Genomic DNA, 26669 nt, shown 5'->3' on the forward strand with positions numbered 1-26669 from the left:
CCAAACCAAGAATCGGAATGCCTCAAAATGAGCTGCCCACAAAAGTCAGGAACCTGAGCCCAGAAGGACCAGCACCTGGCCTGCAGCAGAGAAGAACCCACAGCAGCCGCAGAGGCAATCCGGCAGCCACGGGTAAGCACATCACCCTTCAGAGATGGGAAAAAAACCCGCTGCCCACATCGGGTGGCAGAGAACCCTGCCGCAAAGAAAAACCTAGGCAGAAAGCCAAAAGGCTGCAGTCTGACACAGACCCAAAGTCTCAAAGGCAGGAACAAAAAAGAGTGAGGATTTCCGGATTGCGGGAGAAGCCACACGGTCAGGCCTGGATGTAAGAATTCTGCTAAAAAAAAAAAAGGCAGGCTTGGCAGATCAACACAACCAACGCCTGACACAAGAAGCCGCACTGAGAACAAAGAACTGCAGTGAACAGCTGATCTCCCACTGTCAGACCAGTGTCAGAAAAAAAATCACACAGTAAACAAAACGGCCCAAGTGTGAACACCAGGGAAGGTGCAGGAAGAATCCTGCCCTGCAGGAAAAAAGGGTACCGCAAAGAAAAAGTATATGCAGCTCCAAATGGCGCCAGCATGCAGAGCGCACACCAGAACCACAAGCTCGAAGCAGACCGATGCACCAAAAAACACCCACCTAACACCGTCGTGACTGGCCAAGAACAATCGACGCCATCAACAGAAAATTAAAGAATAGCTTACCTCCCAAGAGTATGGAGACAATAAGCATATCAAGTACAAACAACAAACCTACTTGCTCAGAAGTAGTAAATATACTCCTGCACCATTCCACAGCCAAGCCCGCCGAGCATCAAAGGCCCCAGTCTGGGGGGGGGGGGGGGGGGGAGAGAGAGAGAGAGAGGTATCCAGTACCACAAGGTATCCCCCTAGCTGGCAGATAAGGTACCCAGGACCACCGAGTACCATCTTAAATGAACCAAAATTCGGATACCAGCATACCCCTTGCTCAACCGTCATCCAGCAGAGCTGGAACAGGAGCTAGTCACCACAAGGAGCTGCACAGCCATCCACCATCTGTAGGAGACAGAGGAAATAATAAGCATTCCAGGCTGAACGATACCCTTAAGGGACAAAGTACTTGGAACTATTTTCTCTGTCTCCTTCCATTGGTGGATGGACATAACCCATGAGCCTGGACGGTCTGGTATTGATGAAAAAGGAAAAGTAACTTCATAAACTTATTTTTTAGTCCAACATGTAGGCGCAGATCACATAAGAAATTACCAGCAACCAATTTAATAGCCATTTTGTGCAAAGGTCAAAAAGCATTTCTGGCAATTTACACTACCCAAAATGGCAGGACTATACTGCTACTCGATAGCTGTTCTGTTTATTCAGCTACCAAAACATCAGTGACCTAATGCATTTGCCACTTAACTGTATCCTTTTATTCAGCTGATTGATCACAGAGTGAAACAAAACATTAAGTCCAAGTATCACAGATTTGAAGGACCAATAGCTATGAAAACATCAGTAAATTTTTCCTGAACATTTTATTATGAACGTTTTAAATAAATAATAAATTAATTTGGTGCAAAGTCTCGCTGACTCTGAAATTATAGATATTGCTTTTGAAATCCAAGAAAGTAGACAATAACAGTGAGGCTGAGGGACCTAGGTCTTTGAGAATGGCAAAGAATGAGGTTCCATCTACTGTAAGCTTTCCTGGAACATAAATATTACTTAATAAAAAATAATTCAGCAGTAAAGACTAGAAGAAAAGCTTACAAAAGAAGAGATTTACTGAAACAATTGACAATGATAGGAATTATGGAAAATACTAAGCAATTATGTACAGTAGTATAACCTAACATTAACTCCCAACACACAACTCCCCCCAAAAAAGGAAGCCTACTATTGGACCACTTTTACAATTCATTTATAAATTTAGTATTGACATTTGCTCATTATGAAGTGACCTAAAAAAAAAAAAAAAAAAAGGATTGTAACCCCCCCCCCCACCCCCCCCCCCCCCCCCCCCCCCCCCCCCATGCATCAGGTTAGTCCACGGGTTTTCGACCCAGTCCTCAGGACACATCAAACCAGTCAGGTTTCCAGGATACCCACCATGAATAGGGAAGTCCAGAAGAGGAAAAATCTGCAATTAGTGCAATGCAGTCCACAAAAGCAGAACACATTCTGTTCTTAAAAGGTTTTATTTCTACCACATCAAAGTCAAATAATGCCTGACATGGCCACGTTTCACCTTCCTAGAAGATGTGTCAGAGTAAGAATATTGTTAGCAGCTAGTTCCTGCTGTTTTCATTTGGACTAACCAACTATTAGATGCAAGTGCCCTCTGGGACCCTAATATTTGTAGCCCTTGATGCAGCCTCCAGGAAGGCAAAATGTAGCCACACTGGGCATTGTTTGACTTTGAAGTGGAAAAACTAAAAACCTTTTACGAACAGAAAGTGTATGCTCTGCTTTTGTGGACTGCCATTGCCCACAATGAATATGTGCAAGATAGATTTGCACAGAATGAAGGCAGCACATGCAGATTTAAATCATGCATATTCATTGTGGGTATCTTGAAAACCAGGCTGGCTTGATATGTCCCGAGGAATGGGTTGAGAACCCCTTAGTTAGTCCAATAAAAAGGTATCACCTTATATTCTTTATGCATGTTTATATTTACTTAGCCTTTATTTCTAATTTTTTTTATAGAAAGATGAATTTTGGCTATCTAGAAAATATATATACAGTGGGGGAAATAAGTATTTGATCCCTTGCTGATTTTGTAAGTGTGCCCACTGACAAAGACATGAGCAGCCCATAATTGAAGGGTAGGTTATTGGTAACAGTGAGAGATAGCACATCACAAATTAAATCCGGAAAATCACATTGTGGAAAGTATATGAATTTATTTGCATTCTGCAGAGGGAAATAAGTATTTGATCCCCCACCAACCAGTAAGAGATCTGGCCCCTACAGACCAGGTAGATGCTCCAAATCAACTCGTTACCTGCATGACAGACAGCTGTCGGCAATGGTCACCTGTATGAAAGACACCTGTCCACAGACTCAGTGAATCAGTCAGACTCTAACCTCTACAAAATGGCCAAGAGCAAGGAGCTGTCTAAGGATGTCAGGGACAAGATCATACACCTGCACAAGGCTGGAATGGGCTACAAAACCATCAGTAAGACGCTGGGTGAGAAGGAGACAACTGTTGGTGCCATAGTAAGAAAATGGAAGAAGTACAAAATGACTGTCAATCGACAAAGATCTGGGGCTCCACGCAAAATCTCACCTCGTGGGGTTATCCTTGATCATGAGGAAGGTTAGAAATCAGCCTACAACTACAAGGGGGGAACTTGTCAATGATCTCAAGGCAGCTGGGACCACTGTCACCACGAAAACCATTGGTAACACATTACGACATAACGGATTGCAATCCTGCAGTGCCCGCAAGGTCCCCCTGCTCCGGAAGGCACATGTGACGGCCCGTCTGAAGTTTGCCAGTGAACACCTGGATGATGCCGAGAGTGATTGGGAGAAGGTGCTGTGGTCAGATGAGACAAAATTGAGCTCTTTGGCATGAACTCAACTCGCCGTGTTTGGAGGAAGAGAAATGCTGCCTATGACCCAAAGAACACCGTCCCCACTGTCAAGCATGGAGGTGGAACTGTATGTTTTGGGGGTGTTTCTCTGCTAAGGGCACAGGACTACTTCACCGCATCAATGGGAGAATGGATGGGGCCATGTACCGTACAATTCTGAGTGACAACCTCCTTCCCTCCGCCAGGGCCTTAAAAATGGGTCGTGGCTGGGTCTTCCAGCACGACAATGACCCAAAACATACAGCCAAGGCAACAAAGGAGTGGCTCAGGAAGAAGCACATTAGGGTCATGGAGTGGCCTAGCCAGTCACCAGACCTTAATCCCATTGAAAACTTATGGAGGGAGCTGAAGCTGCGAGTTGCCAAGCGACAGCCCAGAACTCTTAATGATTTAGAGATGATCTGCAAAGAGGAGTGGACCAAAATTCCTCCTGACATGTGTGCAAACCTCATCATCAACTACAGAAGACGTCTGACTGCTGTGCTTGCCAACAAGGGTTTTGCCACCAAGTATTAGGTCTTGTTTGCCAGAGGGATTAAATACTTATTCCCTCTGCAGAATGCAAATAAATTCATATACTTTCCACAATGTGATTTTCCGGATTTAATTTGTGATGTGCTATCTCTCACTGTTACCAATAACCTACCCTTCAATTATGGGCTGCTCATGTCTTTGTCAGTGGGCACACTTACAAAATCAGCAAGGGATCAAATACTTATTTCCCCCACTGTATATATTACCTAGAATAGATATAGTTCAAAATATTTTATATTTCAACAATTTTATTGATCAAACACAAAAGTAACTACCAATACTTACGGTATAAAACTGCTTGTAAAGTATACAAACTGAGTGCAAACCAAGTAACAATCAAATCCACAAAATTTTTAACATTTTCACCCCCCACCCCTTCAGGATTTATGTTTAAACAGTTCTACTGATAGTACAGCGTACTAAACCATAACAATAACTTCCTCTTAGCAGGACACCCCAGGCGACTCCTGCGATAGAATTCCACACATTACTGAATGGCATCTGAAAATTTTTTAACAATCCTCCCCTAACCCCGAACTCCCCTACTCCCCTATATTATTCAACATTTTGGTTTAGAAGAGCAAGACAAATCAGAACATACTATCTGCCCCAGGGTACATAACCATCAGGTGTAATCATCTTCCCACCCCCCCCCCCACCCCCACACTTAACCCACTCCCCTTACCATCCCCCCTTCCTCCCAGGAACCTGCAGGAGCCACACCCTAACATACTGGAAAGTTCAACCCTCACTGAGAAGTAAGCTACGTCCTCTAGGACTTGAAATTTGCAAATATGGACCCCAAATTGCCAGGAAAGTAATTCGTCTCCTCTGGGAGAGCCTAGCATCTCTAGCCTCCCAGGATATCAACTGATGTAATTGATTCCTCCAGTGCCAGTAGGCCGGGGGATCTTTAACCGTCCAATATTGTAGAATACATTTCCTTGCTACTAGGCACATCTTACGGAGCATTAGTATCTCAAAGCGATTCCTACCTCCAAAGGCCCCTGGTACATCCAACAGTAGTTGCTCTATTGTCCCCAACACCAGGATGCTAAGTTGCAGTTCCCAGAACCTTCGAATTTGACCCCTGAACCTCTTCAGAACTGGGCATCCCCAAAACATATGTAATAAAGTACCCGGGCTCCTCCCACATTTAAGACATTCCAAACCTTGATTACCTCCCATATGCACCGACTGAGAAGGAGCCACATAACCTCTATAAATGCATCTATATGCACATTCTCTCAATCTGGCATCTGACACCAGCAAAGGAATTCTTGCTACTGATTTAGGTATATCCCAGAGTCTCAATGACAAGCCCAGCTCTCTTTCCCAGGATTTCCTTAAGAACTCATGGTCCTTGGGGGGCTACTACCTGATAGCTCCTTATATAATAATGAGATTGTAAGCTTTCCCTCTCGTATAGATTGAAAAAGCTCTTGAATCTTGCTCCCCAATGGGACCCTCAAGAGATCCCTGGGTAAGGAGGCAACATAGTGCCTCACCTGCCTTAAAGCAAATCTATTACCCCAAGACTCTCCAACCCGACCCACCAAATCCTCATCTGAAAGGGGCTGCCCATCTTCACAAACTAAATCTGCCAAGCATGTGATTCCCTGCTGAAGCCATACAATAAAAGTTTGATTAGACATGCCCGGTGGGAAGTCGCAATGACCTCTTATAGTAAAGTTGATCTGTCGCAGCCAGGTCCCCATCTAAGTGCCGAATAAGTACTCCCCACACATCCCGAAGTGGCTTCAACAGCACACATGTTCTAAAATTCTCAGGGAGCTGGCGTGTCTTATGATGTAATAGTGAGAATAACTGATAAGGTTCAAAATATTCAGCCTCCATGGCCGGTTCAAATATTTTAAAATAAATGGTGATTCACTGTTTATCCTACAAACTGGAAGACCAACCTGGTTTATATACCCAATTGATCTATTAACCTAATTTTATTACAACATGAGAATAAAGTAGATACTTACTGTAAAACAAGCGTAAGTAGTTTTATTGCTTGCACTGCAACATCATACTCTTTATCAAGAGTCATAGATACAATTCTATCCTGCAGTGAAAAATAAAACAAATCAAAATAAATGTATAAAACTGTAATATACATAAAACATTTTATTAAATACTAGTAGAAAAGGCCTGTTGAGGCCCAAATGAAACGGGCGCTAGCAAGGTTTTCCTCGGGGGGGGGCGGGGGGGGGGGGGGGTGAGAGAGAGAGAATTTGCGAGTGTTTGTGTGTGACAGAGTGAGAAAGACTGTGTGCGAGTGTGTGTCTGTGAGAGAGAGAGTGTGTGTGCCTGGGGTCCCTCACTCCCACCCAGTTCCAGTGTCCCCCCTTCCTCCGTGTTCCAGGATTGTCGTCCCCCCTCCCTCCCTCCGAGTTCCAGGGTAGCTCCCCCTTTTTTTTTTTTTTTTAGTTTTTGTACAGACAGTGCATTCCCCTCCTCCCCTCCTCCGAATTACATATCCCCGTCCCCTCCGAGTTCCCGACCCCCCCCCCCCCCCCCCCCCCCCCCCCCCCCCCAGTTCCAGACCCCCCTCCCTCCATCCGAATTCCAGACTCCTTCCTCCCACTCTCCGAGTTCCAGACCCCACCTCCCTGCCTTCCTCCCTCCGATTTGCAAACCCCCTCCCTACGATTTCCAGACCTCCCCTCGGAGTTCCTGACCCCTGGACCCTGATTTTATGTCGGGAAAATACCCCAGAAAACAGCCCCTCTAGTAGGCAGGTCAACTACCCACATATCAGGGAGGCTTTCTAGAAAGCTGATCTTAATCATCTGAATGCTATCAATGCCATCTGACTCTTGTGGTAGTGGGGGGAAAACCTATACAGCTACCTATACCCATTTCTACTTCAGAGATTAATTATCCCTTCAAATGTTGTATAAGACAGACATAGGAAAGATAGATTGTAAATATATATTTATTGTTTCTTACCAAAGCAACACAGGCCAATCAGGAACATCAATAGGACCGCTGGTCCGACTGGCAGTATCTCTGGATAGCATCTGAGACTTTCTTCTACCACACCCAGATTTGCTGCTTCTTTTATACCCTTCTGGCTGCATTAAAACCAATGGCTTTCCATTGACTTCAATGTTAAAGGTTGTTTACCCAAACTCGCTTAACCGCAACCCCCTCACCGGAAAAATGCCTCCGCCTCTATCTCAATTGTAATTTCCCCATTCTTGCACCTGGCATGATGTTTCAGAAAACAATTTTTTCTAACTCAGATGCAGAAATGAGGGGATCCATTTTGTAACTGACAGTTTTGACAGTTTCCATTTTTATCTCAGATTCCTTGGCCTAACTTTTCCAATTTAGATTATTTAGGCTTCAGTCCAGGCTAAAAACTAGGCCATGCTTTTCCAGCAAGCTCCCAGCCATACTAGCCATTAGTTTTCTGACTTGGCCACGATCTCTACCAGCCTAAGCTCAAAGGTTTGGCCTTCCACTCTTCCAGTGGGGGCTCCTAGCTGTATCATATTTCTACACCCCCCTGTCGCGACCCTCTCAAGCCCCCCTTCCCACCGTCAAACTTCCCCCACCGCCGTTGCATACCCCGCCAGCCTAAGTCTCTTCTTCTCGGCAGCGCGGCGTGGACGAATGACGTGATCAAGTTTGAATCAGTTTGTGCTCGTGCGTCTGGCGTCTGACGCATGCACACAGATTCCAACTTGATCACGTCCCCTGGGTTTTCGGCGTAATGCGTCTAGTGACGTCAGCGGGGGCTTCGGAGCCCAAAGTTACGGACACAGGCAGCCAGGCTCATAGAACATTGGAGGTGAGTATTATTATATAGGAATACACTAACCTTAAAACGACTGGTGAAGAGCTCCAGCTTTGAATTTAGATCTCTATTGTAATAAAGCCCTTGCAAAGCTGTAAGACACTTTAGTCTAACTTCTCCTTGCTAAATTTAAACAAAAGAAATACAAATGATTTAAAACATTATCCTGGAAAAAAAAAAAAAAACAAACAAGAAATATTCATCACAAAATTTTCCAAAATGCTGCCAGATTAGCTACCTAATCGTCTAGCACAGTGGTTCCCAACCTGTGGCTGGATGCCTCCAGGACATCATGTTTCAGGATATTCACAATGAATATTCGTAAGAAAGATTGCATGCACACCTCCACTGGCATGGCAAATCTCTCTCATGAATATTCATTGTGAATATCCTGAAAACCTGACTGGATGGGCTGCTCCAGGACCAGGTTTGGGAATCACTGCTCTAGCAGAAGTAGCACCAATTGTTCCTAAGTACTCCTCAGTCCCTGTCTTTTCTTTCAAATGCAAAACTCATAAGAATTGCTATTAATTCAGGATAAAACTTTAAAATATTTTATTAAACATTGTTTTACAGGATTCGACAGCTACATTTTGTCTCCAAGTATAAATACATGCAACAGACTATCACTCATAATAGAATGAAAAAATATGCATTACTACAATGTGAACAGAAAACTCATGATAAGGACTGATCAAGTGCATATATGTTTTTTCATATAGCTTACCTTGTCATGCATGGTCCAACCAACATACTTTAAATAACTGTCATTAAGGAAGGCATCACTATACATCTTCATCCATACACCAATTTCTTCAATACAATAGCACGAATTTCTGCTATTGCATCACTTGACAGAGTAAAACAAAGTCAATGCATTTGCAAACAAATCATGGAAATCAACAATTCTATATATTGCATTTAAGAAATAATAGCTTGGAAAATTTTGTTTGAACAAAAACATTCAGAAGTCTCGTTTGTAAACATTGTTGGGACTTAAATGAGGTAATAAAATACAGAGCAAATCACGAGACACAATTATTGGAGTTTAATATGAATTGCTAGTAATGCGTCTTCATTCATAACAATAGTTAAACATAAAAGGTAAATACAGAATAGGGTCTGGGGGGAGGGAGGGATAAGTGTTGTATTTCAAAATTGGATGGCTGTACGCAATGTTGCATGTTTGAAGTGCGTTCCACTGAGTTCTGTACAATTGTTTTGAGAATGTTATGTTTAGGTGGATTGGTACTTTTGGGGATGTCATCAATAAAAACTGTCGAAAATGACAAGCAGAGGGGAAAGAGGGAGGGTTGGGGGATGGGAGAAACTGTCAAAAAGATTGATGATGGACTTTATTGTATTTCTATTTTGAAAGTTTGCTGGTGGCATTTACGTTTATGCCAAAATTAGATGTAGTTATCTTTGTCATCAATAAAAACGTTGAAATATTGCATTTAAGAAAAAAAAACTATACTTATTTTTTAAAATATTTTTCCATAGCGTCCCTTCAGATCAATCCAGAGACTTGTGGGTTATGCCCCTCCTCCAGCAGGTTAGAGAGAGAACTCTGAAGTTTCCCTCTAGAGGGCATGTGCAGCCTTCCTAACTTCAGTATTCTATCTAGCAGGTAGGACATACTGTGCAGCTCTGGATTCCAAAGCTCCTAACCCGTTCCCTCGGGGGTGTTGAGCTTTGGTAGGGTTGAGGTGCGGATGCACATTTGGGATACACCTGGTGGTGCCAGGTCCCTACCCTTCTCCCCCTGGCAAGTGGGCAAATTTGATGAAAGGTAGTCTCCTGCCTCTTTAAAAAAAAAAAAAAAAAAACTCCTTTCATTCGACGGCAGTGCCCTCTACAAGCACTAAGTATTTACAGTGCTAGGAGAATAGCCGTTCAGCTTTCCTTGAATGTGAGCAGCGCTAACAGCAGCCTGTAAGTAGATTTTTGGGTTACCATGTCTGTTCCCTCGGAGTTTGTGAAACGCTGTTCGCGCTGCGGAGTGCGCAGGTCAGCGTCGGGGGTTTGTGAGATGTGTTCGGTAGGGCTGGAGAAGCCGGGTGCCGAAGTTACTGACCCGAGTTGAGCCCCGATGCTGCGGAGCGAGATGAGGCGAGTTTGGCGAGAAGCGTCTCGGGCCGGCGCGTGCCTCCGCCTCCGCTATTTTCTCTCTGAAGCCTGTCAGGCCAGAAACAGTGCGAGCCTCGTTGGAGGGAGTCGCAGTTCCGGAGGGTAGCGCAAGTGCGGGAGCGGAGACGCCAGCGGTATCGGGCTTTTCTCCGGCTTTCGTTTTACTGATGCATGAGGCTTTTTTGTTGCGCTAAGGCACACCGACAACCGGCAGCCATTTTAGCAGCGCCAGCGGGTTTAGACTCGCAGCCGATTAGGCAGCAGGCTAAGAGGTCTCGGGTGGATTTTGAGCACCCCACTACCGATGATTTCACTCAATCAGATTTGGAGGGTGAGGTGGAATCGGTGGGTTCAGATCCTGAGGAGCTGGAAGAAGGGGAGATACCACCAGCTGAGGGTGATGACCCCACAGTGGCCAGGCTCTTTAAAAGAGAGGAGCTCTATGCGCTTATAGTCCACGCTTTACAAATCTTAGATCTTTCCGCTCCTGAGCCTCCGGTTTCGGTGCCGGTTAGTACCTCTATAATGTCAGGTACTAGAGCGCCTCCGAAGTCTTTTTACATTCACGAGGCTATGCAAGTCTTCATTCGGGAGCAATGGGAAACTCCTGAGGCTTCTCTGCGGGTGGCTCGTGCTATGGGCAAGCTTTGTTCATTACGGCAAGAGGATTTGGACTCTTTGCGGATGCCGGTGGTGGATTCATTAATTACGGCTGTTACCAAGAAGACTGCTTTGCCAGTAGAAGGAGGTTCGGCCCTTCGATATCCTCAAGAAAAGAAGCTTGAGGCATCGGTGAAGTCTTCTTTTGAAGTGGCCGTGTTGATTTTGCAGGCTTCTGTGTCTGGGTCATATGTGGCTAGAGCATGTCTCTCTTGGGTACAGAAAGCGGCATCGCCGGATGACCTGATTGAGTTCCTTCCTATGTTGGAGTCAGGTTTTGCATATTTGGCGGATCTTCTGTATGATATTCTTAGAGCGTCAGCTAAAGGCGTTTCTTTGGCGGTCTCGGCTAGGCGCTGGATCTGGTTGAAACATTGGGCTGCTGATCTCCCTTCTAAATCCTGCTTAGCACGGTTACCATTTAAAGGAAGGCTTCTATTTGGTAGGAACTGGAACAGATTGTTAAGGACTTGGGAGAGTCCAAGGATCGTCTCCCTGAGGATGAATCTAAGAACCAAGGGAGACAGTTTTGACCACGTTTTAAGGAGGCAAAGAAATATAGACCTGGTAGGGTATCCGGTTTTTCAAAGCCCCGTTTTTCTCAGAAGCAGCAGCAGCCCTTTCGTCAGGACCGTAAACTTCCGCACGTGGCTCCAAGAGGTCAGCCTGGGGCCAGAAGTCCGCAATGATGGGGCCCTGGTCCAGTCCTCTCCGCCCATAGGAGGACGGCTGTCCGATTTTGGAGAGGAGTGGGCCAGGGTAACTTCAGACAAATGGGTGCTGAGCGTTATACGAGAGGGGTACAAGCTCGAATTTGCGTGTCCTCTTGCAGACAGCTTTCTAGAGTCTCCGTGCAAGTCTGTGGTAAAATCGGCAGCGCTAAGGGAGACCTTGGCAGAGTTGCTTCGTCTGGGGGCAGTAGTTCCTGTGCCGGCAGACGAGGTGTGTCAGGGACGTTACTCGATTTACTTTGTAGTGCCAAAGAAAGAGAAGGCCTTTCATCCTGTATTGGATCTCAAAGCGGTCAACAAAGCCCTCAGAATTCGGCATTTCCGCATGGAAACCCTTCGATCGGTGTTGGCAGCGGTTCAGCCCAGAGAGTTCTTAACAGCTCTCGATCTCTAGGAAGCTTACTTGCATATCCCCATCTGGCCTCCTCATCAAAGATTTCTGCGGTTCGCAATATTGGGTCAGCATTTCCAAATCAGAGCCATGCCGTTCGGACTAGCCACGGCTCCTCGTACGTTCTCCAAAGTGATGGTGGTCGTGGCGGCCTATTTAAAACCAAGGGTTTACAGGTTCACCCTTATCTCGACGACTGGTTGATTCGAGCCCCGTCTTACGCAGAGGTGATAGCTCTGTTACAATCTTTAGGTTGGGTAATAAATTTTCGAAAGAGCCATCTCGTCCCGTCTCAGACTTTGGAATATTTGGGGGTAAGGTTAGACACCGCCCAGGGCAGAGTATTTCTACCGGATCAGCGTTGTTTCAAACTGGAGAAACAAGTGTTGACCATTCTTCGGAATCCGGCGCCAAAAGCTTGGGATTATGTACAACTTCTTGGGTCCATGGCGGCGACAATAGAGGTTGTCCCGTGGGCTCGGAGTCGCATGCAGCCTCTCCAATGGCATCTTCTCGGCCAGAGGTCTCCGCTTTCCGAGGAATACTCGATTCGGCTTCCATGGACTCTGCATTCTCGTTTTGCTCTTCGATGGTGGCTCAAAGCGGACAATTTGATTCGGGGAATGCCTCTGTACATGCCCAATTGCTGTGTAGTAACAACGGATGCCAGTTTGTTGGGTTGGGGGGCTCATTGTCACAGTCGGACAGCACAGGGGACTTGGTCGCAACAGGAAGCAAAACTGCAGATCAATCTTCTTGAGCTCCGGGCAATCCGGTTGGCCCTAGTGGAGTTCGAGGACTTTCTAACAGGTCAATCAGTCAGAGTCCTCTCCGACAACGCTACGGCAGTGGCGTATGTCAATCGGCAGGGAGGCACGAGAAGTGCTCCTCTAGCGAAGGAGGCGGCAGTGCTATGTCAGTGGGCAGAGAAAAGGTTGCCGCAGTTGTCGGCGGCTCACATAGCGGGAACCCTGAATGTTCAAGCAGACTTTCTCAGTCGGAACCGCTTGGATGCAGGAGAGTGGGTGCTATCCCAGGATGCTTTTTGTCAGATTGTGGATCGCTGGGGTCATCCAGTAATGGATCTGATGGCTCACTCCTCCAACACCAAGGCGGTCCGGTTTTTCAGCAGGGCCAGAGAGGTAGGTTCCGAGGGTGTAGACACCTTGCTTCAACAGTGGCCAATGAAACTTCTTTATGTCTTTCCTCCGTGGCCGATGATCGGTCGGACGGTGGGCAAAATAGCGCGACATCCGGGTCCGGTGATTCTAGTGGCTCCGGATTGGCCAAGGCGTCCATGGTATGCGGATATGATTCGAATTCTAATCGACAAGCCATTCCGTCTCGCACCTCAGGCGGATCTGCTCTCGCAGAGCCCAGTAATCAAACAGGATTCCGATCAGTTTCGGCTTACGGCCTGGCTATTGAAAAGTCGCGACTGAGACGTAAGGATTTCCCGGAAGACGTTATTACTACCATGTTGCATGCGCATACGCGGTCAACTTCGGCGGCGTATGCGAGAGTTTGGAGAACTTTTGTTTCCTGGTGTAACGCGGCTAGAGTTTCTCCTCAATCAGCTCCCTTGTCTTCCATTTTGGCTTTTTTGCAACAGGGCATGGACAAAGAATTGTCTCAACACTCTGAAAGTGCAGGTGGCGGCGTTAGCCTGTTTTAGGGGTCGCTTGGGGAAGCATTCTTTGGCCTCTCATCCAGACGTCACGCGTTTTTTGAAGGGAGTTGGTCAGTTATAGCCCCCTCGGGCTCCGCTAGTGCCGACATGGAATTTGAACTTGGTTTTGCGGGCTTTACAACGGGCTCCGATTGAACCTCTAAGAAAGTCGACATTGAAGGATATTACGCTGAAGACGGTCTTTCTTGTAGCTATGGCATCGGCTAGAAGGATTTCGGAGCTTCAGGCGCTTTCTTGCCGGGATCCCTTTCTTCGTTTTTCGGAGGAGGGAGTTTCGGTTCGGCCAGTGCCTCCTTTTCTGCCTACAGTGGTTACACGCTTTCACCTTAACCAAGAGCTGGTCTTACCGTCGTTCAAGCGGGAAGATTACCCGGAGGATTTTCGGGCGCTACATTGGATGTTCGGAGAGCGTTGTGCGCTTATCTGGAGGCAACTAATTCATTTAGAAAGTCAGATCATCTTTTTGTTTTGTTTGTGGGAGAAAAGAAGGGCAATATGGCCTCTAAGGCGACCATTGCTAGGTAGCTTAAGGAACTGATTTCATCGGCTTATCTTTTGATGGGGAAGTCTTCTCCGCTAAGCATTAAAGCACATTCCACGAAATCTCAGGCGGCTTCGTGGGCAGAATCTCGTCTAGTGCCGTGGGACGATATCTCAAAAGCGGCGACCTGGTCGTCGCTACATACTTTCTCCAGACATTATCGGATTGACGTAGCAGCGCGTGCAGATGCTGTCTTTGGAGCTTCGGTGTTGGCGGCCAGTGTAGTGCGGTCCCACCCTGGCTGAGGATTGCGCTGGTACATCCCACAAGTCTCTGGATTGATCTGAAGGGACGCTATGGAAGGTAAAATTATGTCTTACCTGATAATTTTCTTTCCATTAGTCCTTCAGATCAGTGCAGAGTCCCTCCCTGTAATGTGAACTCGTGATTTGAGATATTTTTCAGCTACTCAGTTAGTTCTGTTCATGTTCTTGTTTCTTGGGTTGAACAGTTACTAGGTTTTGTAGTTTTAATTCCTACTATTCTGTACTTGTTAGCAGCATGGAGTTTTCTTCCAGCTTTTGCTGCTGTTTTAGGGGCAGGATACTGTATTTGCTTGTTTCTACTGCTTTGGTATCATGTATACTGAAGTTAGGAAGGCTGCACATGCCCTCTAGAGGAAACTTCAGAGTTCTCTCTATCTAACCTGCTGGAGGAGGGCATATAAAGCAAGGAAAACAGTGGATACCAAAAAAGTTCCCTCTTCGCAATTACCATAGTTCTCCTCTGTGATCACTCCAGTTGTCGGCCTGGCAGCTTCGATCAGTTCTTCCTTCCAAGACCTCTGGCCTGTTCCAGCAACTGGGTTTTCCAGGAACCTGCATGCCTACTTGCTCAGAACCCCTGACGGCCAGGCCTATACGGCCGAAATACACGATTCGTGTCGGGTCGTTTGTTTAATTGTTTTTGCAATAAAGAACTGGTGCTAGGAAGGACACCACTTGAGAGAGGATCCCCTTTTTTGTGTATCCACTTGTTTTCCTTGCTTCGTTGTTCTTTCGTGGAGAGGAACACCTTCTGTCGTGTGTTGGCGGGGGAGGAGGGGCATAACCCACAAGTCTCGGATTGATCTGAAGGACTAATGGAAAGAAAATTATCAGGTAAGGACATAATTTTACTATATAGATATATATATATATATTCTCTATATATACATACATACACACCACACACACAAATTAGTGACTTACCGATATCTATGTACAAAAACACCCTTAATATTGCATTCATCATATTTTCTATTCATCTTGATTTTCTTGAAGCTGGAAAGGAATACATAAAATATACTGACTTGGTCTGCAAGGGGATTAGCTGGGTGATTTTTCAACATTGTATAGTTTGGTGCTTAACAAGTAGCCAACATTTTGCTACTATTTTTATTTTGCGAAACTGAGTTTGTAGTCTATAAAAATATTTCAGACTATACAAAATCTACCACTTACTGCTAGGGTTCTCCCTCACACTCATGATGTACTCTAACATGATGTACCCTAGGAGGGAGCTGAAAACCTTATTGCAATATAAGGTTGTGGAAGCTGCTTTGTTTGAAACGCATCAGTGGAAGTTTAAGCTAACATGGCACCAAATTCTTGATTCTGATTATAAGGCTCATTTGTTACAAAACACTTAAATACAAGAATTTATTCATTAAAATCAGTAACAGAACTGACTTTAGAAGAGTGGAGTTTTTTAACATATATAATATATTGGCACAGTTCTCTTACAGTATAAATACTATGAACAAGAAAACTGAAGTGAAATTTATCTTACAATTCATGAAAATAACAGTGCAGAATTAAACGTTGAACAGAGGTACATATAATATGGATAACCACATCAGCTTCAAAATTACAACTACTTGTGTATCGTATCCGTAACATTTAAGCCGTAAAGGGTGGGGGTTATTTTACCACTAACTTGTGCTATTTCAGCACAGGATCCATTTTACATAATAAGATCTAATTACTAATAAACCCAGGGATAAAAGATCTGTGGCTCATACTTTTAAGAGTAACAATTCAGATTGGATGTTACCTGAGAATTACAGGCCCTATTTCAATCTACTTGAAAAAATGGTAAAGACTGTTGTGAAAGGCTCATCGACAAACAACTTGATTTTATTGAAACAATCTTTGGATCCTGAATTAACTTGGTTTTTTCTGTCCAGCATGACACTGAAACCTTATTGATTTCTACTTTAGATCTTATTAAACAAAAATTTGACAAAGATACTTGTTTTCTCCTAGTCACCCTTGATATTTCTGCAGTATCTTGATTCAATCAACCATCAAATTTGTGCAATTGACTTGAATTAAAAGAGGCAGTTAGATAGTTGGCATAGATTTTACGTACAGGTTATGATGGTTTTCAAGTTTCTGCCAAAAGTCAATGTTTTCCTTTATTGCGTCTTCTTAGAAAATTTTTAGGGTGTTTAGATGTGCATTACAAAATTATAAGACAGTTTCATTCAAACATTGAATGCCAAAAGATCATCCTGCAAATTTCTGAATCTATACGTCCCAGCGTAAAGGGCCTTAAAATACAAGCTAATGCTTTTCACCACCTTCTCTTACTATGAGCATGCAGTGTGGAATGCATTACCTACTACCTTGAAAACTATTGAGGAAAAACCAACTTTCGTAAATCTCTGAAGACACATCTCTTCAACAAGGCCTACAAAGAAAACCCACAACCTTACTAAATCACCTCGCCAACCTACCCAGCTATGAACATCTACTTTTCCTATACCTATCCGCCTAAATCTTCCCTTCTTTCCCTTATTTAATATTTTCACATCACTAATTGTATCTGACATCCTGGAATGACAAAGCATAACGAACTCTGTAAGCCACATTGAGCCTGCAAATAGGTAGGAAAATATGGGATACAAATGCAATAAATAAACTGATAAATCTGCTAAACAGAGTAGTAATTTTTGATTCTATATTTACTTCTATTAAGTTCGTGAATCAAAGCCAATTGATTAAAATTGAACATAATTAAAATTAATGTTCTGCTTTTTACACCATTGGGCCCACAGCAGATTTCTCCTCTTTTCTCAAGATTGATGGATATTCCCCATGGTTCATGAAATTTGCTATTATGCGTACTTATATTCTTTAGTATCTATGAAAAATTATGTGGAAAAAAATCTTACCTAAACACAAATGATTTTATGGACTGCAGACATGTCTTGTCACTCCCCACACTGATTATTTGTAATGAAATGTTGTTAGGTTTACCAAAACACATTGATATCTCATCAAGTAGGAGAAAACATAGTGGTCATGAATTATTGAAGGCCCTTTCCCACTTTGATCATTACATGTTTGTTTTGATAAAGTTGCACTGGCTCCCTATTGAATTTAGGATTCAATATAAAGGTCTGATGCTGATTTTTAAGATCAACAACAATAAAGCTGCAGTGGTTTTGGTTGCTAGTTTACAGATGTATCAACCACCTAGATCACTGCATCCCACCACAAGAGATCTGATGATATTCCCTCTTTTCATCTTGTACTGTTGGATGAATACAGAACTTCTATTTTCTTAGTTGCAGGTCTTAAATTGTGGAACCTTTTGCAATCACTGTCACAAATCGTCTGCAGATTTTAAAAAGCAGCTAAAGATTTATTTCAACAGGCTTTGGTAATGCTTCCATTATATATAATTGATGCAGCTGTCAATTATGATAACAGTTTTTAAAAGTATGTTTGATTCTGTTTGTTTTAATGTCAGATGCTTTTTATTGTGAATGTTTACTGTTCCCCACCTAGGATAGTAGATTAGTGTGGGATATAAATTTTTTAAATAATATAAAATCTTAACAGTAGCCTATGATTATACATATATTGATGGGGTCATAAGGACTAACGTGCGTTAATAAACCCCGATCTTTTTTGGAAAACATCAAGAGAGCATTAAGAAAACCACTAAAAGAAGAGGCTGCAGGACATCACATAGGGCAAATAAAGATATAAATGCTAAGAGAAAAACAAGGCATTACACAAAATATTTTTCAAAAAAATTATTTAAACACTTGTATTACAAAAGATTATTCCTCTTGGTGGTTTTTGTTAATATGGAATACCACCTGAGCAGTTAAGTGTGGATTTGTATATTCTGAAATATTTTTACAGACTACAATTTTCTAGACCGCTAATTTCATTTGTGATCCTGGCAATTTACAATTCTAAAACATACATAAAATTGTCAAAATTATAAGACAAGCCCTAGGCAATCACACAAAGAGAATGCACTCTAATATTTACATAACCTATTCAATTCATATATCTTATTATATACTATCAGACACCTCACGTATGAATTTCTAATTATAATTGTTTTTCAAAGATCTGTATCCACCCGTAATAGTCAAACTTGATGCAATGTCAAGGGTAGTTCAACTCAAGTATCAAATACCCAAACATTAAGTATCTTGCTAGCACACTTAAGTAATGTAGCAAACAAGCACAATCTTGCTAGCAGACAAAGTGATTGTGCTTGTTTTGCTACATTACTTAAGTCTGCTAGCAAGATACTTTAGCGTTAGATATTTGATACTTGAGTTGATATTTTACCCCTGCTATATATGCTTATATATGGTTCTGGTCAAACAATAAGGATTTTATATCACGGGTAGTTGGCATCTTGTTTCAATTCAATTGTAATTAAGATCAAGTCCAAAAAATATTTGGTTGCAAGATATAATTTGGTGCGATGTAGTGATAGATATTTCATTAATAACAACTATATAAGATGACGGTATTCATTTTCTGGCTAAAATTTAGTACTTTAAATGATCTCTATTTCTTTTGGGATATGTTTGTTGTATATGAACACCCCTTTGCAATACAAATATGCATGTTTTTTTTTTTTTTTTTTTTTTTAAAGAAGCTATTTTTGAAAGATATCTTTTTAAGAGTTTGAATGACTTAACATCTTTTGTTCAGAGTTTTTGTGCATTTTCTTCATGAAGGACGGAGGTTCCATCAGTTTATAATTTAGTTTGACTCCCCTGGCGATTTCTTATCCGTTTTTACCGAATTTGGTGGTTGGGTCAACCTACCTGATAGAAGCAAATAACCTCAATAAAGTTAGGCAGCAGCTCCATTTCTGTTTTTTTTTTTCTACATCCTCTTCCTGTGAAAAGAGATTGCCCAGGAACTGACAGTTGCAATGGGTTTAATTAAGAGGGGGGCTGGCTGATTGGTTTTTCTGTTGACTCTTCTGGACAGTTTAATGACCAGTTGCCTTTTCCAAGCTCAAATGCTTCCTCAGTTCCTGGGCAGACTGTAATAATATCAATAGTAAAACTTCAGGGGGAGGGGAACTGGCGGATAATATTAACCTGGAAGACTGGGCAGTAGGTAGGGATAAGGGCCTGTCTAGGTTACAAACCTAATCTATGACAATCCCTTATTTGACTGCTCCTTCATAAGGAGAAGTGGGGGAAGTAACAGTTGGAAACTCTAGGATGGAAGGAACACAGTCAGGGACTTGAACTGGTAAATGTCAGCTTCAAAAAGGAGAAAAAGCAGTAGAACCAGAAGAAAAGAAAAGAAAACTCAAAGGTATTTCCTTCTTTTATTAATAAAGCTTAATAATGCATTTTATATTTGTATAATGCAAAGTAGAGGGATATGTACCACACTCCAGTAATTATTTTGCAGGATACTGTGATGTTTGTTGATATGGGGGAGGGGGTGCTTTTGAATTGTTTAGGTTACGATTTCTGGATACTGATGTAAAGATTTAAAAAACACAGTACCTAGTGATTTGTTTATTCTGTTTCTTTTCAATAAAAAACATTTAAACATAATATTAAAAGGTATCTATAGAAAAAGAATTTTATACACAAGATTTATAAATATTTTAATAACTGCTGCTGCTATTTTAAAAAGCCTGCTGTAGCCATGCTACACTGTCCCTTTTTAATAAACTGGAATGCCAATATATGTTGGAGGAAAGTTTGTATTTGCAAGAATACATGAGATGTAAACTAATGACTAATTTAAAAGGAAAACGTGCACCTACATTACTGCTTCAGAAGTACCTACAGTAAATATTACTCTTATACAGAGAAGTACAAATTTGCTCTGAGGTTAACTAAGTAAAAACAATTAGCATCTCGATAATATATATTATATATACATATATTTCTTTAGCAGCACCTCTTCGCAGAAAATTCCAAATACAAAAATAAGGTAAATGTAAGGAGTTCTAACCTCTTTTCTCTTTTGTAGCAGAAGCTCCAGTCTATCATTTGCTCGTTTTCCAATCATTTTATTTCGTTCTGCTTCATATTGTCGTTGAGTATTATCCATATTAATACTAAGATTTAGTGCCACATTGACCAAAGCTGTCATTAACTTCATAGCTGAATGAAAGAGACGGGAAAGGGGAGGAGGAGAGAAACATTTCAACTGAATCAGCCATTCTTGACTGTAATCGCTAAGGAGTTAATTTTATAAGCAACTTAAGTATGGAGAACAGCATTTTACATTTTCAAATAGGCTCATATAAACTGTCCTGTTATACACACATGAGTAGGCACTATCCCTGGGATTCTATATATGGCGCCTTAATTCAGTGCAAAAATCAAAGAATACTCTATAACAATGCATGTAACTTAATTGGTTAACTAGCTAATCAGCACTTGCTAACTGGATGTTAAGCAATTAGCACTAATTGGTATTAAGATTTACGAACACAACTTGCTAAGCATAATCTGTAACATGGTGCGCCTAAATTCTAAGTCACATGTTGGAAAAAAGGCTATGGGCGTTTCTAAAACCTACGTGCGATATTATAGAATACACTTGCTCTGTGCCTAATTTAGTCGTCAGGATTTACGCCAAGTAAATATGGTGTAAATGGCCGAGATTACATTTAGTCGCGTGGAGAAGAGTTCAACATTTTAAATATCACATAGAAAAGCCTATTCTATAAAATTTAGGTATACTTAAATATACCTAGGCATATTTTTTTTCCACGTGGAATTTTCAGGCGCCATATATCGAATCTAGCCTATATGCACAGAGTCCACTATTGCTTGGTAGACATGTAACTGAGAGGTTTCAGAGACAATTTTACAAAGGGACACAGTAACATATCTTGATTTTATACAACAGGTACACCAACATATGTGCTTTCATAACCATTCTAGAGGGATATTTTCTAACAGGCTGCCTAAGTTATGTATAGAGCAATATATCCCACCACAAGTACATGTACAAACTTTATATCCGCTATTTCATACACACAAATTTCCCAGCATGTGCATTTTAGAAAATAAGCACATAACCCTCCCCCTTTCATATATCTTGTGCACATAGTTATATTACATTATAGTAAAGGGCTTATAGGCCGCACATACCCCATACCCTACAATGGTACAGGGCAACTTACAAAAGAATAAGAGAGGGCAATCCATTAAGTTTACATTAAAAAATATAAAACTATAAAACTTGTAAATAATGATTCTTTAAATTTAAAATAACAGCAATGTTTAATAGTTTGTGAAATACCCTATAATTGGACTCATAATGAATAGATGCTGGTAGTATGTTCCACCATGTTGCACCTTGGTATGCAAACCTCAAAGAAAATATTGTCTTATAATGTACCCCTAGAGGAGGAAGGAAAACTGAAAAAAAAATGTCTAGAAGTATTTAGGTAATTCTTGTCTAACATCTTAATCAAGAATATCATATATTGAGGGGCCTGACATAGGATTAGAAAAACAAAACAAAAGGTTGAAGGCAGATCGAGCTTAAATTGGAAATCAATGCAAATTACTTGTATGTACATACTTTACCCAATCTGGACAATTTTAGAAGCCACTTCTGTGCATAAACCTCCAGAGGTAGAGATACTAAACTATTTCACAGACATCACTGATTTAAGGGCTAGTATAGCTTGGAATGCTTGGTATGTCAATGCTAAAACAGAAGTAGGTTCACCTTCTTACCCACCAATTTAATACCCCATCAAAATCACTACAGCAAAGTCTGGACTCTCCAGGACTTGCATGTGTCAAGTTGACAACCAGCATTCCACGCACCAGTACTCAAAGACCAGCCAGGCTCTGATATAAATCAGAGAGGTAGACTAATCACCAGGCCTTAAGCAGGGTAGAGATGACTCAGGATCAATATTCCCTGGTCCACAGCTACAAAGACAGAAGGTATCTGGGTCTTTTCATGACCACTGGGCCTTGAAAAAGCAGGTCCATCTCCTCAGAAGAGGCAGTGGAAGACCCAAGAGGAGACAGGGAGGACCCAAGGAGGCGGCATTCTAGGATCCACTTTTCGGAGACAGTGTGGTCAGTCTGGGGCAATTAAAAGAAAAAGAACAGATGTCTGGTGATCCTCTGAAGGATTCTGCCTACCAGAAGCCAAGGGGAAAACTCAGAGATCTGGCTGTGGCTACAGCTGTAAAAAGCTCATTGATTCCCACACAGCTGAATTCTTTCTTGCAGCTAAACTTGTATTTCACACAGTCCAATTGTTCTAGGCGTATAACAATATACAACTAGAGTTAACCCACATTGACATGGGATCAAAGGTTAGGAAACCCCATTGATCCACTAGAAACCAGAATATTGAGGAGCTAAGCTCCCACTCCCTAAGGTCTATAGCACTGCGGCAAAGAGTCTGTCTATATGTTCTCACTGCCGGTGATGTGGACCACAGAAATGGCCAAGAGGCAAGTCTCAGCCCACATGCAAATCCATCCAGCACCAAAGGCAACCAATGTACTCCTTTTGCTTGTTGAGGTAGACAGCTGTCATAGCATTGTCAGACATCACCTGGACCACCTTCCCTACACTACTACTACTAAAATCATTCTATAGCACTACCAGTCGTATGCAGCGCATCACAATTTAACATGAAAAAAAAAAAAAAAGACAGTCCCTGCTCAAAAGAGCTTACAATCTAAATCAGGACAGGACAAATAAGAGATACGGGTAGGACAGACAGATAGGACACGTTACGAGCAGGTGACAAGTTAGGAATTAAAAGCAGCATCAACAGGTAGGCCTTTAGCCCGGATTTGAAGACGGCCAGGGATGGAGCTTAACGTAATGGCTCAGGGAGTCTATTCCAGGCATAAGGTGCGGCAAGATAAAAGGAACGGAGTCTGGAGTCAGCGATGGAGGAGAAGGGTACAATTAGGTGAGATTTGCCTAGTGAACGGAGTTCCTGGGAAGGAGTGTAGGGAGACATGAGAGTGGAGAGATAGTGAGAGGCAGCAGAGTGAATGCACTTATAGGTTAATAAGACCAGAGGAAGAAACTGATGTGTCACCAACCAGATGGCTCTGGTCTTCACTCAACTCATGGGCCACATTGTCACTAACTGGAATAACTACCTTTCCACCACCTGACCCAGCCCTGGGTTCCCTTGTCCATACAAGCTCACACAGGTGAACACCAACATCCACTCAACAGAGTCCAAGTGAACCCCCTGGGTGGATTACTTATAAGATCCCATCAATTCAGACTGCAACACATAGCCTCTGGCAAGTCCAGGGGCCATCTAGCCCAGCTAGACAATGAACCTGCTGAACCAGGTGCATATGTACTCTAGTCCACAGAACCACTGTTAGGGTTCCCACCATGGACCTCAGAAGATGCAGGCAGAGCTATTGGGTGCAAAGCTCCTCTTTCTGAAATTGAAACTTTAGAATATATTGTTGGGAAGAAACCCCCTGTTTGGTGGTGAAACAGATACTGAGGTATATCCAGCTCCTGGGTGGAGGATAACAGACTCACGGCATGATTCACTACCCAGCCTAGGCATTCCAGCACAAGGATTACCTACACCATAGCTTTCCTGCAGTTCTCCTCTGAGATGGTTCAGAACAAATAGTCATCCAGACATGCACCTGGACTCCCTGTTTGTAAAGATAAGCTGTCACTATTACTATCACCTTGGAGGTGTTCCAGGGAGCCAATGCTAACCCAAAGGGAAGAGCCTTGAAACAGAGGACCACCAGTGAGGCTCCCAAATAGGGATGTGTAAATTGCTTCTGTTCACCCAGGTGAGGGGAGTAGGGGGAGTAGCCTAATGTTAGTGCAATGGCTTGAGAACCAAGATAACAGAGTTCAATTGCCACTGCAGCAACTTACTGGGAAAGGGTCGGTAAATAAGACAGAGAATACCATAATGCCTCTGAACTGCTCCATGTTACGACCGCACTTTTGAGTATTACATTCAATTCTTGTTGCCATACCTCAAAAAAGATATAGTGGAAAAAATAAAGGTTCAAAGAAGAGGTACAAAAAAAAGGGGATGAAATGCCACTCATAAGGAAAGCATAAAGAGGTTAGGGTTCTACAGCTTGGAAAAGAGATGGCTGAGGGGAGATATGATTGAGATCTACAAAATCCTGAGTATGCATTTATTTGATACATTTGTACCCCACATTTTCCCACCTATTTGCAGGCTCAATGTGGCTTACATAGTACCGAGAAGGCATTCGCCATTTCGGTTGATAACATATACAAGGTTACATTGTGGTCGAATGAGATTGGTGTGTATCAGTGTAGAACGGGTAAACGTGAATCAATTTTTCATGCTTTCAAAAAGTACAAAGAAATACATGGAAATATTATTTCACTCAAAAGCGAATGCTACATACCTGTAGAAGGTATTCTCCGAGGACAGCAGGTTGATTGTTCTCACTGATGGGTGACGTCCACGGCAGCCCCTCCAATCGGAAACTTCACTAGGAAAGGCCTTTGCTAGTCCTCACGTGCACCGCGCATGCGCGGCCGTCTTCCCGCCCAAACCGGCTCGTGTTCGTCAGTCCCATATGTAGCAAGACAAAGATAAGGGAAGACACAACTCCAAAGGGGAGGCGGGCGGGTTTCTGAGAACAATCAGCCTGCTGTCCTCGGAGAATACCTTCTACAGGTATGTAGCATTCGCTTTCTCCGAGGACAAGCAGGCTGCTTGTTCTCACTGATGGGGTATCCCTAGCCCCCAGGCTCACTCAAAACAACAAATACGATCAATTGGGCCTTGCAACAGCGAGGCCATAACTGAGATTGACCTAAAAACTTATCCAACTAACTGAGAGTGTACCCTAGAACAGAATAAACATGGGCCTAGGGGGGTGGAGTTGGATTCTAAACCCCAAACAGATTCTGAAGCACTGACTGCCCGAACCGACTGTCGCGTCGGGTATCCTGTTGCAGGCAGTAATGAGATGTGAATGTGTGGACAGATGACCACGTCGCAGCTTTGCAGATCTCTTCAATAGTGGCTGACTTCAAGTGGGCCACTGATGCAGCCATGGCTCTGACATTGTGAGCCGTGACATGACCCTCAAGAGCCAGCCCAGCCTGGGTGTAAGTGAAGGAAATGCAATCTACTAGCCAATTGGATATGGTGCGTTTCCCCACAGCCACTCCCCTCCTGTTGGGATCAAAACAAACAAAACAATTGAGCGGACTGTCTGTTGGGCTGTGTCCGCTCCAGATAGGCCAATGCTCTTTTGCAGTCCAATGTGTGCAGCTGACGTTCAGCAGGGCAGGAATGAGGACGGGGAAAGAATGTTGGCAAGACAATTGACTGGTTCAGATGGAACTCCGACACCACTTTCGGCAAGAACTTAGGGTGAGTGCGGAGGACTACCCTGTTATGATGAAATTTGGTGTAAGGGGCCTGGGCTACCAGGGCCTGAAGCTCACTGACTCTACGAGCTGAAGTAACTGCCACCAAGAAAATGACCTTCCAGGTCAAGTACTTCAGATGGCAGGAGTTCAGTGGCTCAAAAGGAGGTTTCATCAGCTGGGTGAGAACGACACTGAGATCCCATGACACTGTAGGAGGTTTGACGGGGGGCTTTGACAAAAGCAAACCTCTCATGAAGTGAACAACTAAAGGCTGTCCTGAGATCGGCTTACCTTCCACACGGTAATGGTATGCACTGATTGCGCTAAGGTGAACCCTTACACAGTTGGTCTTGAGACCAGACTCAGACAAGTACAGAAGGTATTGAAGCAGGGTCTGTGTAGGACAGGAGCGAGGATCTAAGGCCTTGCTGTCACACCAGACGGCAAACCTCCTCCATAAAAAGAACTCCTCTTAGTGGAATCTTTTCTGGAAGCAAGCAAGACACGGGAGACACCCTCCGACAGACCCAAAGAGGCAAAGTCTACGCTCTCAACATCCAGGCCGTGAGAGCCAGAGACCGGAGGTTGGGATGCAGAAGTGCCCCTTCGTTCTGGGAGATGAGGGTCGGAAAACACTCCAATCTCCACGGTTCTTCGGAGGACAACTCCAGAAGAAGAGGGAACCAGATCTGACGCGGCCAAAAAGGCGCAATCAGAATCATGGTGCCTCGGTCTTGCTTGAGTTCTAACAAAGTCTTCCCCACCAGAGGTATGGGAGGATAAGCATACAGCAGGCCGTCCCCCCAATCCAGGAGGAAGGCATCCGATGCCAGTCGGCCGTGGGCCTGAAGTCTGGAACAGAACTGAGGGACCTTGTGGTTGGCTTGAGATGCAAAGAGATATACCACGGGGATGCCCCACACCTGGAAGATCCGGTGCACTACTCTGGAGTTGAGCGAC

At 43.2% G+C, this 26669-nt stretch overlaps 1 protein-coding gene across 1 annotated transcript in view; it reads right to left on the reverse strand.

Annotated features, from left to right (window-relative positions):
• The window catches only part of STAG2 (stromal antigen 2), a 583303-nt gene that overhangs the window by 357677 nt on the left and 198957 nt on the right, over positions 1–26669 (reverse strand). Inside the window, 8 exon segments of the mRNA XM_030209778.1 lie at positions 6121–6200; positions 7965–8063; positions 8668–8765; positions 8768–8790; positions 15274–15301; positions 15304–15324; positions 15327–15345; positions 20311–20462. Coding sequence (XP_030065638.1) covers positions 6121–6200; positions 7965–8063; positions 8668–8765; positions 8768–8790; positions 15274–15301; positions 15304–15324; positions 15327–15345; positions 20311–20462 — 520 coding nt within the window.

This window comes from Microcaecilia unicolor, chromosome 7 (genome assembly GCF_901765095.1).
Source record: "Microcaecilia unicolor chromosome 7, aMicUni1.1, whole genome shotgun sequence".
Classification (NCBI taxonomy): domain Eukaryota; kingdom Metazoa; phylum Chordata; class Amphibia; order Gymnophiona; family Siphonopidae; genus Microcaecilia; species Microcaecilia unicolor.